This window comes from Staurois parvus, unplaced genomic scaffold (genome assembly GCF_062004578.1).
Source record: "Staurois parvus isolate SC_StPar_1 unplaced genomic scaffold, SC_StPar_1.0 ptg000068l, whole genome shotgun sequence".
Taxonomy (NCBI): domain Eukaryota; kingdom Metazoa; phylum Chordata; class Amphibia; order Anura; family Ranidae; genus Staurois; species Staurois parvus.
In genome coordinates, this window is record NW_028317864.1 from 8,938,811 (window position 1) to 8,959,502 (window position 20,692).

The following is a 20,692-nucleotide window of genomic DNA, read 5'->3' on the forward strand; positions in this document are numbered from 1 at the left end:
TCGTGAACCGTTCAGTGTATAATTTCATATTTCATATCTAATCAGTCCTCAGATGTGTCTGCATAATAATCTACCTGCGGGTGGAATGTCACTTGTGCATATGGAAAGTTATGAGCCAAAATATGAACTAGAAGAGATTTTGGCTCTAGTTTAGGCCTACGCCCAGGTGATCCCGCCCTAAACAGGGTATTGTTCTTGACTTTAGAGACACCCCCTGCTGGGGAACTACAAAATGGGTTGTCAGGGTTAAGTAGAAGAATTCTCCCTTTTAACATCAGAAACACCAGGGAGACCCATACCCTTTCACTCTGAAACTTGATCTGCTAACCCAGGACTTTGGCAAGTTCTTTAACCCTCTAACTTCTCTCTATTATCTCTTTGCTGTGCTGTTGTTCTCTGTATATTTATATATATATATATATATATATATATATATATATATATATATATATATATATATATATTGGTTACATCTGTTTTCTGTAAATATTTTTATTGCACCCTTTTGACCTTTAGTAATAAATCTTGTTGGTTATGTGTTAGAGAAGACACTAGTAGCTTGTGATGAGGCAGAACTTGGTTTAGTTGTGTGGCTTAAGTTGCAAACATACAAAACATTTCAGTAATCTGTAACAGCAGACATCTTGGTTATTGAAGAAAGAGAGAAGAAGAGAGAGAACCAACAAGTTTTTCAGATATGCACAACTGGTAACCTTAGTGTACAGTGCCATCTATTGGTCAAGTGATAATAACACACAATAGTGTATATAGTACATGCTGTTGCATTCCCAACAAATCTTTCCTTCTGAAAGTGTTGAACTGTTTCTACAGCTCTTTACTGCAATTTACGAATTCCTGCCTCTAAAAGAGCGCTACTGTGTTTGTTTAACCCTCTGTATAACTGGCATGCGGTGACCGTGTTATACAGACGATTATCTCAACCATTATAGTGTTATAGCTGATATCGACGACTTTCCTCTTTCTCTATACAAAGAGGTGGTGGCAGTGTGAAGGGTTAAATGCGTAATTTATCTGACCCAGTAACAATTGCTCCCAGGCTGCCGGTACATAGATTGTGGTCCAATTAGCTGGAAAATCGTTGTGCAGGGTGCAGCTGGGCGTGGCATTGTTACGCACGTAACATCGCGGTTTTAGATTGGCTGGTCCTTCGGTCACGAATTTGGTGAGAAGGTCAGGGGTCTGACGCCACGATCGTCACATATTGGTGGCAGTGATCGTGGGATCGTCACATGTATGTATGTATGTATGAAAAATTTGAAGGAGCAGAAATGAAAACTTTTCTTGAACAAATACATTTCTAACAGTGAATGTGGTCTTCACTTGAGAAAGTCGACTGCAAAATCGAATATTAGACCACATTCACTGTTAGAAATGTTTGTTCAAGAAAAGTTTTATTTCTGCTCCTTCAAATTTTTCTTACCTGCACAAATCGAAAGCAAACATTGATTTGACCCCACTAACCATTTGAAAATCAAATAAATGTTCTTAAACCTGAATTTTTTTTATGGCCAGCTTTACTTCACCCCTTGTGTGAGAGCAAACTTTGGGCACAATTACTGCCCCAAATACAAACACTTTATTTACTGTTGATAGATGAGGAGGTGATCAAAGTCCAACACCAGTTGGAGGATACAAATTAGAAGCACCCTTGGGAAATCATGAAAAATGTCTCCCACTTCAAGTGCAGGGCAACATCCAGGTATAAAAGACAGCAAGAGGGGGTCCCAGTACCTTCCTGACCCACATCTAGTATAATTAGACCTCTAGATTTCAAGGGCAGGTGTACAGTTTGCAGAAAAGTTATATCCACCCTGGTTCCTTTGGCACACTAAGTGGAGGTCCACTGTAAGGTTGGATGCTTATAGGCTGACTCACCCACTGGCTTCTTCCATCTTCGTTTTCCTCTCTCCTTCAAGAAATGTATCCTTGCAAGCTTACATCCTAGTTCTGCCACCAACTGACATGAAGCTCCACTTCATTTGCTGCAAAAGGAGTCACAAACATTCTGCTGCATGCTTTGTAAGGTTTAATAAATAGAGATCACAAGAAGAACAGTGATAGGCAACCTTAGCAAAATGTGCAGAGCTTGAGTCAAAAGCTGATAAATCCTGATGGATTCTGTTTAAAGCTGAATCATCCTCTCCATCTTCTGTGTGTCCATTTTAGCCCAATGTACAGAGTCCAGGATCTAGAACAGATGAAGACCTCCAGCATGGCAGGCAAGCACAATATATTGGGGTAAGATACTGATGATACCATCTTAATCTAAGCCAACACTCAAAACATAAAACTGCCTAAAACCTTAATCCAGCTTATTTTATTAAAGTATTGGATAGTGTGGGGAACTGATTAAATTACTGTCAGTTTTATTTATTTCTGTCTTGATTACTTTTGAAAGATTTTCCTTCAATTCCTGCCCTTGTATTGCCCATAAAAGAGAATGGGCAAATGGTTATCACTGGGACCTACAGTAATAAAAACCATTCTCAGAAGTACTAGTCCTCTTCAGCACTACTAAAAATATGTTCTCTGTTGGGCAGCTTTAACCATTAAAATAAAAAACTCAGAGTTGTCACCAGAACATGAGGTTAGGGTAAATCATCCAAATGGGACACATTTTCCAGTCACAAATGTTAAAGGATTTTCTGCTGCTTTGGGAAGATTTCCTTTAATTTGTTGCTTTTCCAGAACAGGAAGTGAAGAGAAATCTCCCAAGCAGTAACCAGACAGAAACTGATAAGGATTTTAAACTTTCCCTACTATGTCCAAAACTGAAAAAAAAAAGTTTGGCTTTGCATACAGTGCATGTTAATGTCTTGCACCTGTAACACACTGCATTGTTACTAGTTGCAAGATGCTAAATGGCCACAAGATGGCAGTGTTTTGCAGTTTAGCTATTACAGGATCTAGTATAGCAAAGTGAAGAATGTTGGGACTTGTATGCTGCAAGCAGGATGTCTTCACTCAGATAAGCTGGAACTGAACTACAGATTCCAGAAGAAGCAAAAGGGGTGGGAGCCTTTAAAAAGGGAAAGCCCGGGAACATTGGGGAAAAAAAAAAAAGGAGGAAATGGGGATAGAGTTAGGACATATGAGAGAAGGTAATGCAGGTCCAGGAGGACACAGGCCGAAGAGCTGAGGAGGAGATTCCAGATCGCTGATCACACTGAGGCGAGATAGTTGATCCTTCAGACAAACAGATTGGTTCATGACCATTAGCACTGTTTCATCCACAGGTGAAAAGAGAGAAAGGCCCCCCCCCCAACAGCAAGGTCATCGCTTCTTCATGCTACATAAAAGGACTGGGTGAGAGGGTTTCCCACATTCCACCACATTGTTGCAAGCTTATTTGCTGTTGCCAGTTACTTAAGCTCAGGATTTCCTACAGTACAGACTGCTACATGGAGACACAGACACCATAGCCCATTCAGTGCTGCAGCCGACCTCCATTAACTGCTCATTGATCTACTACATGCAGGGAATCAGCATTAACACTTCTGCTTCCCTGATAGGCAGGGATTCTGCATGCATTCCACTTCATGCCTATTCTACCAAAGGAAGGGTAGCCCAGCCCAATTCTGCAATTAAAGGGATACATTTCTGCTGAATTCTGCTACCACCCCTTTCCAGCTTAAGCAACCTTATATTCAGCTGATGTCCTTAACCTCCCTGGCGGTATGATCATGTCAGGAATTTTGTGCTGAAAGCGGTACCATTTTTTTGCATGGAAATATGTAGTTTTTAATTGTAGGCTGTAATTTTTAGGAATAACTCACTGAAATCTATCCGAAAAAGAGTCTATTAAACATTCCGGATATGATAAAACTTGAAACACGAAATCATAAATTATAATTTAATAAATAATCATAAAAAATAATAATATAATAATAAATTTAATTCAATAATATAATCAAACCAAAAACACTGAAATTTGAAATACAGAGGCAAATTCGCACATCGCTGAGCAAAGTCGCAAAATCGTTTTCCATGTCTGATGACGAATTTCCCTACAAATCATTATCACTCAATTCTGCAAGTGGTTCTGATTTACTATCGCTGTTCTAAAACCGCTTTTGACGTAAAGGGATGCTTTTTGGCCGCCATGGACTTTTCTAGGTTTCCAGGCTGAAAGAACAGTCAAAATGCAGGCAGGGCACAGGACAAAGCAGTGGGGACAAATGTATGTGAAATGCAGTGAAAAAGCAATGACAGCAAAAATGTCATTTTTTAAAAATTTCAAATTTCCCGCCGGTTCCGCCGCCCGAACGTTCCAACGTCACGGGGACCGGAACACGGAAGCCAGATGCCAGCATCCGCCGGAGGAGATGGACGGGGACGCTGCAGGGGACCCATCGTGGGAGCGAAGGACAAGGTAAGTGCTGCAGGGACCCCCAGAGAACGCTGCATGGTAAGCCCGAGTGTAGCTCGGGGTTACCGTTCTTGGTATAGAAATTCTACCCCGAGCTACACTCGGGAACACCGCCAAGGAGGTTAAAGTGACTTCCCAGTATTGTCGCCACCTATTAAAGGGGAACACTGTTTGCTATTTCACCATCTCTGGGCACCAAACGTAAGGGCCCCATCAAGCCGGCAGAAGAGTCCTTTCCGTATTTTGTGATTGGTTCTTTATGAGACATTTCTTATCAAAATGATCAAGTGAGCTAGCCTAACATCTCTTGCTCTTTTCTTTCCTGCTCACTTGGGGAAATCCTCCCAGTGGGAGAGCTAACATTTAAACTCTGAGTCCTGCAGGATGATTGGGTCTACTTCAAATGGCACTGTTCTGTATTATATTACTTATTTCTTATACAGGTACATTTCAATAAATTAGAATATCATCAAAAAGTTCATTTATTTCAGTAATTCAATTCAAAAAATGAAAGTCATATAGATTAATTTCACACAGGAGTGATATATTTCAAGAATGTCTCTTTTAATTTAGATGATTATGGCTAACAGCTATTGAAAACCCAAAATTCAGTATCTCAGAAAATTTGTATATTTAGAAAAAGTTAAATATTGTAGACAAACGGCGGTTTATTTACTAAAGCTGGAGAGTGAAAAATCAGGCTAACTTCTGCATAGAAACCAATCAGATTCTAACCTCAGCTTGTTCAATTAGGATTTAGCAATAAAACCTGGAATCTGATTGGTTTCTATGCAGAACTGAGCAGGATTTTGCACTCAGCTTTAGTAAATAAACCCCATGGTGTCACATTCTAATCAACTAATTAAAGTCATTTTTGTGTTTATTAAAAGTCAGCAGCTACAAAAACTGTAGCTGCTAACTTAATAAATGCACACTCACCTGTCCCAGAATCCAGCAATATGCTCACCAGTACCTTCCCTTCTCTCCCTGGCTCCGGCATCTCAACTGTGGGCACCAGGCTGTGACAGCTTGGGGCCTCACAGCTAGGTGCCCACTGTGCATGCGCTAGTCACACTGCGCATCCTGATTGGTCCGGCAGTCTTCTGGGACCTATGAAGTGTCCCAGAAGAGTGCAGGAGCAAGGAGGGGGGCAGAACCAGGAATCCACTCCCCCCCCCCCAAAAAAAGTGCCAAATATGGCAGTGGAGGAAAGGAGGAGGCAAACAAGTGGAGCTTCCACTGTTGGGTGGAACTCCGCTTTAACTCAAAACACCTGTAAAGGTTTCCTGAGCCTTTAAATGGTCTCCCGGTCTGGTTCAATAGCTTACACAATCATGGGGAAGACTGCTGACTAGAATACAGTCAATGACACCCTCCACAAGAAGTCACAAAAGGTCATTGCTAAAGAAACTGGCTGTTCACAGAGTGCTGTATCCAAGTATTTAATGGAAAGTTGAGTGGAAGAAAAAAGTGTTGTAGAAAAGGGTGCACAAGCAACAGGATAACTGCAGCCTTGAGAGGATTGTGAAGCAAAAGCCATTCAAGAATTTAGGGGAGATTCACAAGGAGTGGACTATGGCTTCTGTCAGTGCTTCAAGAGCCACCACACATAGACATATCCAGGACATCAGTTACAACTGTCGCATTCCTTGTGTCAAGCCACTCCTGAACCAGAGACAATGTCTGAGGCATCTTACCTGGGCTAAAGGAGAAAAAGGACTGGCCGTTTGCTCAGTAGTCCAAAGTCCTCTTTTTGGATGAAAGTAAATTTTTCAATTCATTTAGAAATAAAGGTCCCAGAGTCTGGAGGAATATTAGAGAGGCACAGATTCCACGTTGCATGATGTCCAGTGTGAAGTTTCCATAGTCAGTGATGATTTGGGGAGCTGTGTCACCTTTGGTGTTGGTCCACTGTGTTTTATCAAGTCCAAGGTCAGCGCAACCCTCCACCAGGAAATTGTAGAGCATTTGATGCTTCTCTCTGCTGACCAGCTTTATGGAGATGCCGGTTTAATTTTTCAGCAGAACTTGGCACCTACCCACACTGCTAAAAGTACCAATACATGGTTTAAAGATCACGGTATCACTGTGCTTGACTGGCCAGCAAACTCTCCTGACCTAAACCCCATAGAGAATCTGTGGGGTATTGTCAAGAGGAAGATGAGAGCCACTAGACCCAACAATGCAGATGAGCTGAAGGCCACTATCAAAGCAACCTGGGCTTCTATAACACCTCAGCAGGCTGATCACCTCCATGCCATGCTGCATTGATGCAGTAATTCATGCAAAATGAGCCCTGACAAAATATTGAGTGCATGCTATACTGTACAAGGACATACTTTTAAGTAAGCCAACATTTCTGTATTTAAAATCCTTTTTTATTGATCTTATGTAATATTCTAATTTTCTGAGTTTCTAAATTTTAAGTTTTCACTAGCTGTAAGCCATAATCATCAAAATGAAAAGAAAGAAATGCTTGAAATATATTACTCTGTGTGTAATGAATCTATATAATATAGGAGTTTATTTTTAACATGGAGGAACCCTTGAAAATAACTTTCAGGTCTAAAGTAACCCCTGCCAAAAATTATTCTATCTACAACATATAGTACATTAGCCTGTTAGGTCAGAAGGAAGAGCGCTACTTCTATTGGTGGTCACTGGGGTTAATCACTACCTTACAGATTAAAAAGATCATTGGTGTCATTGGGTCATATCTGAGAGTCAGAAATTGCTCTTTGCTCAAGGAACCCCTAGTAACCCTTGGAGGAACCCTGGCTGAGAAAGATTCACTTAAACAGAAGTATTTGTACTATGCCCTCCTGATTCCAGTCCAGGGGCGGACTAACCATTCAGGCACTGCCCAAGAGCCCGAGGGCCAGTAGGGGGCCCATTCGTGGTATCCCGTGCAGCAGATAGAATCTGAAACTTTGGGGTGATCAGTGTTGGGGGAAAGGGGAATTACAAGCACTAATCTGTCTGTATGGCTTTCCATGAAGCATCTAAGTACTGTCTGTGATACTTTTTTCTCTGTCTCAAAAGCAAGACTTCAGGGGTGCATTTAGCTGATAAAAATTTATTTCAATAAATAGTAAAAAATTAAATTGCTAAAATTTTTTTTTAAAATTGTAAAAAATTATAAAAATAAAAAATTACTAACACCATCCACTGCTCTACTGACACCGCCCACTGCCCCCTTCCCCCCTCAAGAGCATTATGGGGAAAAAAATGAGAAAAATTATTAATTATTAGACCTCTACAGCCCAAGGACAGGCATACAGTTTGCACAAATGTTATGTCCACCCTGGTTACTGGCTCATTTGGAACAATGAGTGGAAGTCCACTGTAAGGTTGGATGCTTGTAGGCTGACTTGCCCACTTGTTTCTTACATTTCATACCCCTCTCTCCTTCAAGGGATTCTTCTTTAAATGTGTATACTTGCAAGCTTATATCCTAGCTCTGGCACCTACTGATATGAAGTCTCACTTCATTTGCTGAAAAAGAAGTATCAGTGTTTTTGTTGCATGCTTTGTCATGTTTATTAAATAAAGACCAAAGAAGAACAGTGATAGCCAGCCATAGCAAAATGTGCAGAGCTTGAGTCAAAAGCTGATTAATCCTGATGGTTTCTATTTAAAAATTAATCATCTACATTTTCTCTGTGTTCATTTTAGTCTGATCTTCAGAGTCCACGATCTGGAACAAATAAAGACCTCCACCATGGCAGACAAGGGTTTTCAGGAGCACAATATGACGAGGTAAGGCGCTACCGATACCATCTAAACCAACTCTGAAAACATACAACTGCCAAAAGCTTAAATCCAAGCATTTTTTTTTTCATTTTTGGATAGTGTGGGGAAGGGAAACACTTTGGATTTGGCTATTTAGGCAAATTGTGGATTGCATTTAGGCATTGCATTGTGGAAAAATGGTATGACAGCATATTGGTGAACCATACTGATAACGACCCCCTTGAGCTGGTCAAACATTATTACATTTTCAAATGAATGTTTGTACCAATATTTGTATGAACATTCATATGAAAATTCTCATCAGTACATTTGATGACTTCACAAATAATCTTCAAAAGTTTGCGTTTAACATTTGATTTTAGAGTGAAAGGACTTTCCCAGCTGAATATCACATTCACTGTTAGAAATTTGTTTGTTCAAGAAAAATTTCATTATTTCATTCATTTTAATCCTCTATACAGCGTTCAGGATATAGAACAAATGCAGACATCCAAAATGGCAGACATAGATCTCCAGGAGCACAATATGATGGGGTAAGGTGCTACCATTACCATCCCAATGTAAGCCAGAACTAAAAACACTTGTACACCTGTATAAAACCTAAATCCAAGCAAAGTTTTGTTTTTTGTTCTTTTAAGTTTTGGATAGTGTGGGGAAGGGTTTAATTTACAGTCAGTCGTATTTATTTCTGTCATTGACTCCTTTTAAAAGATTTTCCCTCAATTCCTGCCCTTGTAATACCCATAAAAGAAAATGGGCAAATGGTTGTCACTGGGACCTGCAGTAATAAAAGCAATTCAGTAATCCTAATCCTCCTTGAGGCTACCAAAAAATGTTCTTTGTTGGGGTGAACAGGAGGGTAAATCTTCCTATAGGGACACATTTTCCAGCCACAAAAGTTGGGGAGTTTCCTCGCTTTGGTAAGATTTCCTCTTGTTTGTGCTCCAGAACAGGAAGAGAAGTGAAATCTAACCAGCGGTAACAGACAAAAAAAAAATCTGATCAGGGTTTTTAACCTTCCTTACTATATCCAAAGCAGAAAAAAAAATGGATTTACATACAGTAACTGATACACCATCTCCCCCCTATAAGTCTATAAAGTAGTTTTTTCACAGGGTGAGGGTCAACTGTGAGGGCATTGTTTTTATAACTTCAGTTATTTGTGAGACCATCTTTAGGCCAGCTTTTAGCCTGTGGAATCTAGGCTCAACACCATTCTGTGAAATGGGAACTTATAGAGATTGTACTATCCGTAGAGAGGATAGACTGGTCTGGAATGCCTCTATTCCCTTAGTCCAGCCTTTGCAACCATGCTGGAACCCTTGAGATAAAGTAAAAAGGGAACCACTGCCAATAATAACTAATCTGCAGCTTACAGTACATTAGCCTCTTAGGCTACTTACATTGGTGGTCACTGGGAAGAATCCCCCCTTACAATTAGCTAAAAAGATCATTGGAGTCATTGGGTCATATCTGAAAAGCAGACATTGCTGTTTGCTCAAGGAATCCTTAGCAACTTCTGGAGGAACCCTAGGGTTCCACGGAACACTGCTTAAGAAAGGTTGCCTTAGTTATACCAAAGTCTTGTACCATGCTCTTCTGATTCCAGTTCCTTTTCCACTTCCTTTATCAATATGTTAGAGATTTGTTATGGAATTTTATGGTTCTGAGCACCTCAGAAACTGAAAGATGGAAGCACTTTGGATTTGGATATGTAGGCACAGGATGCTAGAAATGTAGATTAGTGGTATCACAGCATACTGGTAAGCCATACTAAGAACAACACACTTTAAGCTGACCGTCCACTAATAGATTTTCAAATGAACGTTTGTACAAATATTCATATGAACATTCATATAAATATTCTCATCAGTGCATAAGAAGACTTTATGAATGTCCTTTGAAACTTTGCTTTTAACACTCAATTCTGGTGTGAATGAATTTTCCTAAAGGAAAACCACTTACATTGTTAGAAATGTATTTGTTCAGGAAAAAATTTCCATCCTGTTCCTTTGAACTTTCTTGTCACCACACTTGAAAATTAACGCGGATTTGACCCCACTAACCATTAGCAAATCAAATGAATGTTCTTAAAATGAAGATTTTCAAACAAACCTCTACTAGTGTATGCCCAGCTGTACTTCATTATGGTTGTGGACAGAATGACCAAAGGACCCTTGTGTGAGAACAACGTTTGGGCACAATTACTGCCCCAAATACAAATACTTTACTGTGGATAGATGAGGAGGTGATCCAACACCACTTGGAAGATACAAACCAGAAGCACCCTTCGGGCATCATGAAGAATGTCTCCCACGTCAAGTGTAGGGCAACGTCCAGGTATAAAAGACAGTGGGAGAGGTTCCCAGTACCTGCCTGACCCACATCTAGTATATTTAGACCTCTATATCCCAAGAGCAGGTGTACAGTTTGTGGAAATGTCATGTCCACCATGGTTCATTTGGCACAGTGCATGGAGGTATGGTTGAATGGTTATAGGCTGACTCACACACTAACTTCTTACACTTCTTACCCCTCTCTCCTTCAAGGAATTCCCCTTTAAACATGTATACTTGCAAGCTTATATCCTAGTTCTGTCACCTACTAACATGAAGTCTCACTTCATTTGCTGCAAAAGGAGACCCAAACGTTCTGCAGCATGCTTTGTAAGGTTTAACAAATAGAGACCTCAACAAGAACAGCAATAACCAGTAGTAGCAAAATGTAGAGAGCTTGAGTTAAAAGCGGATTAATCCTGATGGTTTCCATTTAAAAATTAATCATCATCGACTTCTTTGTGTTCATTTTAGTTCTCTTTACAGAGTCCAGGATCTAGAACAGATGTAGATCTCCACCATGGCAGACATGGATTTTCACGAGCACAATATGATGAGGTAAGGTCCTAGCAAGTTTCCCATGGCTAAGCTCCATGGGCTGAGTGAAACACATTGGGGCGTGGTCTGGTTGGAGCCCAGGCTGAAGCTGTCATACAACATCTTACGGGGTTTTGCAGAGATGCACGACTTCCAGGACTTTTCCCTTTTTCATTAGATGTCCAGAGCTGGGACGAGCTATGTCCTTGTCTGCACTCCAAGAGGTTGCTGAATAAGTGAACAAATTGGAGCCTTGAGCGGCACCTGTCAATTTAGTTTGGGTCATAAGGTCCAAACAATACCATCCCATCCTAAGCCAACACTGAAAACATACAAGTGCTTGAAACCTAAATCCAAGCTATTTTTTTTTTAGTTTTAGATAGTGTTGAAGGGTTTAAATTACGGTCAGTTTATATTTCTGTCTTTGACTCCTTTTGAAAGAATTTTCCACAATTCCTGCTCATGTAATACTCAAAGAACATGTGCAGAGGATTTGCTACCAGTTCAGTCTTAGCGACAATGTTGTCACTTGGACAGGAAGTAAAGGAAATATTTTTAATGGAGTCACAGAGAGCTATAAAAACCTGACACAGGTGCTTATTCTTCCACATGCTATCCCAAAAAATTAAAACGTTTTGGCTGGAGCTTGGATTTAAATGAGTTAGGCTTTAAAGCAGAACTCCAATAATTGTAGAATGCAGCACCACCTGACCACCGACACAGTCATTCTGTCCTGAAGAGGACCTTCAGTAATGGACGGAAGAGGTAGTCAGTGACAGCACTAGAGCTTAGAAAGGGTAAGTAAAACTTGGCGCTATTTTTTAAATACTGAAGGGGGTGTGTAAAAAAAAAAAAAAAAAAAAACCTGATGGAGGGAGACGGACAGACTTTGATACTTCGAGATAGGGGGCAGCTGAAGATGTAGGATAGAGGTGTGCAGTGGTATCTTTCATATTTTTGAAAAGATAGGCTTCCTTTAAACTGAACAGAACTGAACTCCGAAAGTGAAGATTTCCTGTGTCATAAAGAATATCTAGACATGTCACTTGTGCCTAAGCAGTGCCCTAAAAGATCTACCTTTTGTCCAATTCCTCCTGAAAAATAGCAGTGTACTACCAAGAGGGCCACCTCCACACTAAAATACAAGCAGAACAAAGCCTACTAAGTTAGTAATGGGAAACAATCAGCTGAAAAGAGCACATAGGAAATACAGGTGACAAATCTTTTTCCCTTTTCCTGAACTTTCTGAGTTCAGTTCCTTTTTAAAATCAGAGGGCGGCTTGGCCTCAGATAAATAAAGCAGCAAAGCAAGCTGTTGGGTTGTCTCTTTAGCTAATCCCTGGTGCTCTGCTTACTCTTTGTCATGTTTAAACATCTGTGGTTGTATATAATGAAGAAAAACAGATCTAAAAAGACATTTAAAACCCCTTTTGTCCCCGGCAATGGTGTTCAGACTCTGCAGCTCCTGCTGGTCCCCTCTGGCACTAGCGCTGAAACCACTGGCTGCCAGTGACTGCTGAGATCCACCATAAATCCCGGTTAAAGCGATCAGCTCCTGGGCTTCCAATCAATTCTAATAAGAATGGCACTTCTCTTTAGTACAAAGGCCTGGACAGAGTTGTTGCAGCTCTCCCCAGCTTACAGCGTGTGTGTGCGCGCGTGTATGTATGTGTATATAATATATACAGTGGGGATCGAAAGTTTGGGGACCCCAGCTAAAAATTTTTATTAATGTGCATACAGAAGCCAAGGAAAGATAGAAAAATCTCCAAATGGCATCAAATTACAGATTCGACAATCTTATAATATGTCAACAAAAGTTAGATTTTATTTCCATCATTTACACTTTCAAAATAACAGAAAACAAAAAAATGGCGTCTGCAAAAGTTTAGGCACCCTGCAGAGTTAATATCTTGTACTTCCCCCTTTGGCAAGTATCACAGCTTGTAAACGCTTTTTGTAGCCAGTCAAGAGTCTTTCAGTTCTTGTTTGAGGTATCTTTGCCCATTCTTCCTTACAAAAGTCTTCCAGTTCTTTGAGATTTCTGGGCTGTCTGTCATGCACTGCTCTTTTAAGGTCTATCCATAGATTTTCAATTATGTTGAGGTCAGGAGATTGTGAAGGCCATGGCAAAACCTTCAGTTTACGCCTCTTGATGTAATCCCCCGTGGATTTCGAGGTGTGTTTAGGATCATTATCCATTTGTAGAAGCCATCCTCTCTTTAACTTCAGCTTTTTCACAGATGGCATCAAGTTACCATCCAAAATTTGCTGAAATTTTACTGAATACATTTTTCTTTCTACTCGTGAGATGTTCCCTGTGCCACTGGCTGCAACACAACCACAAAGCATGATTTATCCAACCCCATGCTTAACAGTTGGACAGAGGTTCTTTTCATTAAATTCTGTGCCCCTTCTTCTCCAAACGTACCTTTGCTCATTCCGGCCAAAAAGTTCAATTTTAACCTCATCGGTCCACAGAACTTGTTTCCAAAATGCATCAGGCTTGTCTATATGTTCATTTGCAAAGTTCAAACGATGATTTTTGTGGTGAGGACGTAGAAGAGGTTTTCTTCTGATGACTCTTCCATGAAGACCATATTTGTACAAGTATCGCTTTATAGTGGAATAGTGTACCACAACTCCAGTGTCTGCCAGATCTTTCTGGAGGGATCATGCAGTCAAACGTGGGTTTTGAATTGTTTTTCTCACAATCCTGTGAGCTGTTTTGTCTGATATTTTTCTTGGTCTTCCAGATCTTGCTTTAACTTCCACTGTTCCTGATGACTGCCATTTCTTAATTACATTCCGAACAGAGGATATTGACATCTGAAAACGCTATGCTATCTTCTTATAGCCTTCTCCAGCTTTGTGAGCGTCAACTATTTTCAGTTTCAGTTTTCTAGACAACTTCTTAGAAGAACCCATGGTGCTGATTGTTGGGGCAAGGTCAGATGAGTCTGGGCATTTAAAACCTTTGAGATTGACATCACCTGGTCTTCCCAGACGATGATTGAGAACAATCCATGACACTGGCAGGTCTCAGCTTGGCAAAGGGGGCAGTGCATGCTATAAATTCTGCAGGGTGCCCAAACTTTTGCAGACGCCATTTTTTTGTTTTCTGTTATTTTGAAAGTGTTAATGATGGAAATAAAATCTAACTTTTGTTGACAAATTATAAGAATGTCTAATCTGTAATTTGATGCCTTTTGGAGATTTTTCCATCTTTCCTTGGCTTCTTTATGCACATTAATACAAATTTTTAGCTGGGGTGCCCAAACTTTCGATCCCCACTGTATGTATATATATATATATATATATATATATATATATATATATATATATTTATTATACACACACACCCCATATTGCCAAAAGTATTGGGACTCCTGCCTTTACACACACGAACATTAATGGCATCCCAGTCTTAGTCTGTAGGGTTCAATATTGAGTTGGCCCACCCTTTGCAGCTATAACAGCTTCAACTCTTCTGGGAAGGCTGTTCACAAGGTTTAGGAGTGTCTATGGAAATGTTTGACCATTTTTTCTGAAGTGCATTTGTGAGGTCCGGCACTGATGTCAGACGAGAAGGCCTGGCCCGCAGTCTCCGCTCTAATTTATCCCAAAGGTGTTCTATCAGGTTGAGGTCAGGACTGTGCTGGCCAGTTAACTTCCTCCACTCCAGACTGGCTCATCCATGTCTTTATGAACCTTGCTTTGTGCACTGGTGCGCAGTCATGTTGGAACAGGAAGGGGCCATCCTCAAACTGTTCCCACAAAGTTGGGAGCATGAAGTTGTCCAAAATGTCTTGGTATGCTGACACCTTAAGAGTTTCTTTCACTGGAACGAAGAGTCCAAGCCCAATCCCTGAAAAACAACCCCACACCATAATATCCCTCCACAAAATTTTATACTTGGCACAATGCAGTCAGGAAAGTACCTATCTCCTGTCAACTGCCAAACCCAGACAAGTCGCTCGGATTGCCAGAAAAGCATTATTCGTCACTCCAGAGAACACGTCTCCACTGCTCTAGAGTCCAGTGGCAGAGTGCTTTACACCACTGCATCTGATGCTTTTCATTGCACTTGGTGATGTAAGGCTTGGATGCAGCTGCATGGCCATGGGAACCCATTCCATGAAGCTCTCTACGCACTGTTGTGCTAATCTGAAGGTCACACGAAGTTTGGAGATCTTTAAACTCTGCAGACAGTTGGCGACTTCTGCGCACTATGCGTTGACCTCGCTCTGTCATTTTACGTGGTCTACCACTTGGTGGCTGAATTGCTGTTATTCCCAGTTGCTTCCACTGTGTTATAATACCACTAACAGTTGACCGTGGAATATTTAGTAGCAAGGAAATTTCACGGATGGACTTATTGCACAGGTGGCAACCTATCACGGTACCACGCTTGAATTCACTGAGCTCCTGAGAGCGACCCATTCTTTCACAAATATTTGTAGAAGCAGTCTGCATGCCTAGGTGTGTTGAGAACTAGCATAAAGGGTAGAGCTTTTACAGCACACAGCCACTCACTTTCTTCTCTTTAAAGGCCTTTTAGATCAATTTTATTTAAAGTAAAGGTCCAGACCATATGTTTCCCACGCAGGGGTATCCACCATCAAAACAAATGAAACAAATATTCAGCCTCCTGGCTCTCTCAGGTATAAAGCCCCTTGCTGCTCTGGCTCCCACCTCTCCTAGGTGAAGCCTTCCTGACTCCTGGGCAATGACCTCCTGTCTGCCGGGGTGGAGCCCAGAACCATAGACAGGTTATTATTTAAAGCCCTGCACACATCTGTACAATCAGTGTGCTGGCTGCTCACAAAACATGGACCCAGGATTGGAGATTTCATCCTTCCCAAATTACTTCAAAATCTTCAGGCCCCAGGTCCCAAAATGGGCTTTACGAACCAATGAGGAATGACAAACCAATTTCCTCTGCATAAAGCAAACCGCCTGGAGCCCCTCAACCTGTATAGTTCAGAATCCTGGGTTATAACCTTGATTTAGACCGTGGCAGGATACGGCACTGCCACATATCCCCCCCTTTGTTTTGATCCCGTGGGGGGCAGAAAACACAAGCCCAAACTCTTAAATTTGGCACCTCTGTGCCAGCTGTCACCCACATGAGCCCATTCCTGATTGACATCACTTTCAAAGGGAAACTTTACTTCCTGTCTTATGAGGCGACCTTCCCCATGTTCTCCTACTAGACACTGGGCCTTTTCACACTTTTTTTTTTAAACACAAAGTGTGAGCTCTTTTATTTGGGTTACCTTAGTCCCTTTCTGCATTCTATGTACAGGCATCCTCTTAATGTCCAAACTTAACTTTGCTTGTTTCTCCACATACATTGCATGCTTCATTTTGTCAGTTTCGTCACTGACATTCTCAGACGACAGCAATGTCCTACTCTCTTTCTGAAGGACAGATTGATTGTCTTGCCCTTCAGATGTTTTTATGTCAGGGGACCTTTTTAAAGATTCCGCTTCCTTAAAGCGGAGTTCCAAAAACTGTAGCTGTTGACTTTTAAAAAACAGCCACTCACTTGTCCCACAATCCCGCGTTGCCCCCTCCGCAGCCCATTTCACCGGCCGTCCTGTATTCCAGGCGCCGGCATCTTTAGTGTGGGCACCCGGCTCTGACAGCTTGTGGCTTCACAGCCGGGTACCCACTGCGCATATCCGAATAGCGCTGCGCTTCCTGAATGGCCCCGTCGTCTTCTGGGACCTGTCACGTGGGGAGGGAGGGTAGGAGGACAACTTCCATTTCCAATCGCCTGGGCGATCGCAGCAGAAGTGGGAGCGGGTACCTGTCAAATTCCCCCTCTCCCCTCCGCTCCCCAAAAGGTGCCAATCCTTAATGGGGAGCGGGGGACCAATCTTTAAAGCAGAACTTCCCCTCTTTTGGGTGGAACTCCGCTTTAAAGTTTTTCCTCTGGGCAGATAAGCAATTTAAAGTTTCCCTTCCAATACTACTCTCCTGAACCTGTAGGAGGCCTAATTCTACTGCGGTTTTTATCTCAACTATGTCTGCCATATCATTACTCACCACATCACATGTTTCAGGGTTGTCAGCACGCATGTCCACTTAACCTTCAGGTCCATCATTAGTCTTATTGTCACCCACAGAAACTAAATGATCAACAGTTACCAGTGCCTCGCACTTTTCATCATCATCATAAATATCAACATTTACCAGTGCCTCGCACTTTTCCTCATCATCATAAATATCAACATTTACCAGTGCCTCGCACTTTTCCTCATCATCATAAATATCAACATTTACCAGTGCCTTGCACTTTTCCTCATCATCCGAAATATCAACATTTACCAGTGCCTCGCACTTTTCCTCATCATCAGAAATATCAACATTTACCAGTGCCTTGCACTTTTCCTCATCATCCGAAATATCAACATTTACCAGTGCCTCGCACTTTTCCTCATCATCAGAAATATCAACATTTACCAGTGCCTCGCACTTTTCCTCATCATCCGAAATATCAACATTTACCAGTGCCTTGCACTTTTCCTCATCATCATAAATATCAACATTTACCAGTGCCTTGCACTTTTCCTCATCATCATAAATATCAACATTTACCAGTGCCTCGCACTTTTCCTCATCATCAGAAATATCAACATTTACCAGTGCCTCGCACTTTTCCTCATCATCAGAAATATCAACATTTACCAGTGCCTTGCACTTTTCCTCATCATCCGAAATATCAACATTTACCAGTGCCTTGCACTTTTCCTCATCATCATAAATATCAACATTTACCAGTGCCTCGCACTTTTCCTCATCATCATAAATATCAACATTTACCAGTCCCTTGCACTTTTCCTCATCATCAGAAATATCAACATTTACCAGTGCCTTGCACTTTTCCTCATCATCAGAAATATCCACACATTTGTCAGAACTCATTTTAATGTTTGGCAGGGCTGTGTCTGGAGACCAAGTGCACACAGTGGAGTGGTTGTCTCTCATAGCAACGTCACTATTCACCAACTCCACTGGCACATGAACCTCTTTCAGCAAATGTCCTGACACTGGACCTTCAGAACATAATTCCACAATTGGTTTACTGAGCCCAATCACTTGATTTGTGCCATCTGACACTTCCACCAACACCAGCTCGTTTGGTATCACACTATTCATTACCACACCATTAGATCCTTTCTGGGATGTGGGCACGATCTCTGCTATGTGCCCAATCTCACTTGGCTCTTCCGTTTTGGGAGGGAGACCATCTGCAGCAACAGCAAGTGTGCCCTTGTCTATAAGCTGCTCTGCAGTCCCTCCATTTAGCACAGCAGAAATCGTGTCCACTCCACTGTTAGAAACAGAGGTCCCTTTCAATAAAGCCAACAGGTTTTTAGCCCATCTGTCCCAGTTTACTTTCTCTGTGCTGCAATCAGAGGTACTACGCAGTACCGCATCAACTGCGGGAGCAGACACAGGACAGAGTGGCTCAGCAGCAGCAGACACATCACATACAGTTGTGTTCAAAATAATAGCAGACATCACTAACCTGATCAATCACTGTTTTTGGTAGAAATTATATTTCTACATGGCAAATAATTTACTAACAGGTGTAGTAGAGTAATAGAAATCCAACAGACCCAACAGTCATGACATGCATGCTGCTGATTCTGTGTAATTGAATCACTAATTGAAAGGGGCATGTTCAAAATAATAGCAGTGTGGACTTCTATTAGTGAGGTCATTCATTCTTTGAAAAACAGGTGGCAATTATTGCCCTTATTTAAGGAAGGAAGGCAGGAAATGTTGTACATTCTGGTTACAGTGCATTTCTCTCTGAAATTCTAAGGAAAATGGGTCGTTCCAGACATTGTTCAGAAGAACAGCGTACCTTGATTAAAAAGTTGATTGGAGAGGGGAAAACATATAAAGAAGTGCAGAAAATGATAGGCTGCTCAGCAAAAATGATCGCAAATGCTTTAAAATGGCAACTAAAACCTGAAAGACGTGGAAGAAAGCGAAAAACTACCATTCAAATGGATAGAAGAATAGCCAAAATGGCAAGGACTCAGCCAACAATCAGCTCCAGGAAGATGAAAGAAGGTTTAAAGTTCCCTGTGAGTACTGTTACAATTAGAAGACGCCTATGTGAAGCCAAGCTATCTGCAAGAAGCCCCCGCAAAGTCCCACTGTTGAAAAAAAGACATGTGCTAAAGAGGTTACAATTTGCCAAAGAGCACATTGACTGGCCTAAAGAGAAATGGCGCAACATTTTGTGGGCTGATGAAAGTAAGATTGTTCTTTTTGGGTCTAGTAGCCAGAGACAGTTTGTCAGACGACCCCCAAACACTGAATTCAAGCCACAGTACACTGTGAAGACAGTGAAGCATGGTTGCGCAAGCATCATGATATGGGGATGTTTCTCATACTACGGTGTTGGGCCTATTTATCGCATACCAGGGATCATGGATCAGTTTGAATACATCAGAATACTTGAAGAGGTCATGCTGCCTTATGCTGAAGAGGAAATGCCCTTGAAATGGGTGTTCCAACAAGACAACGACCCCAAACACACCAGTAAACGTGCAACATCTTGGTTCCAGACCAACAAGATTGACGTTATGGAGTGGCCAGCCCAATCCCCGGATCTTAATCCAATAGAAAACTTGTGGGGTGACATCAAAAATGCAGTTTCTGAGGCAAAACCAAGAAATAAAGAAGAACTGTGGAATGTAGTCCAATCATCCTGGGCTGGAATACCTGTTCACAGGTGCCAGAAGTTGGGTGACTCCATGCAACACAGATGTACAGCAGTTCTCAGAAACAGTGCGACTACAACCAAATATTCATTAAGTGATTCAAAGGAAAGCAAAATCTTCAAACATTTCTCAGTTTATATAGTGAATGTTTGAGTTTGTAAAGAAGAATACAAACACTGCTATTTTTTTGAACAGTCTAATATTCACTTTTCTTAAATTTTTTTTTTTTAAAGGAACAACACAAATTTGATGTATTTTTCTTCATGTTTTGATTTGGAATAGAATGTGTAGTGTTCCCAATACATTTGTGTGTATGGAAATAAAAGCTATTAGAAGGATTTTGAGCTTTATTCACTTTTTTCAACACACTGCTATTATTTTGAACACAACTGTATATCACTTTTGTTCAACCTAAACTGCAGCAATACGTTTTTAACCTCAACAGGTTGCAACACCACACCCTCACCACTGTACTCTGATGGCGCTTCATTCAACTCATGAACACTTCCATACATTCTATGGTCAGTACTGACAGACTCCGTTAACCCTCTATCACCATGAGCATTTTCAAATATTTCAGTTTTAGCATTTAACTTATTACCAGATTCAAGTACTCTCTTGTCCAGAGCAGCACCATAGTTGTCCCAGGCAACCTCTGGCTCCAACACACAGAGCTCCCAGGAGGTTTCCATGGACACCTCTGCAGTCCTGAATACTGTTGCCAGGGGCAACAGCATATATTTAATCATATTCACATCAACACTTATATCTTTAGTGAGCTGTGCTAGCCCATCACCAACCATAACATTACATTTACCAACAGTAACCCTTTTGTCGGCATGACCATCAGCATTCTCATTACATATAGACATGACTCTGGTTTTTGCGGGTTGTCCCTGGCTATTACCCAGCTGAGCAGCCTGTGA

At 41.3% G+C, this 20,692-nt stretch overlaps 1 protein-coding gene across 5 annotated transcripts in view; it reads left to right on the plus strand.

The window, feature by feature from the left end:
* LOC149469537 (opioid growth factor receptor-like) overlaps nt 1-20,692 on the plus strand; it is a 48,464-nt gene that overhangs the window by 10,553 nt on the left and 17,219 nt on the right. For 2 of the 5 annotated variants that reach the window (XM_089669109.1, XM_089669110.1), the window contains exons 3-6: nt 2,188-2,259; nt 8,066-8,149; nt 8,605-8,676; nt 10,954-11,037. In XM_089669109.1, coding sequence (XP_089525235.1) covers nt 2,188-2,259; nt 8,066-8,149; nt 8,605-8,676; nt 10,954-11,037 — 312 coding nt within the window. The remainder of the gene's footprint in view (nt 1-2,187; nt 2,260-8,065; nt 8,150-8,604; nt 8,677-10,953; nt 11,038-20,692) is intronic. The other 3 variants (XM_089669111.1, XM_089669112.1, XM_089669113.1) reach the window with 2 other exon arrangements.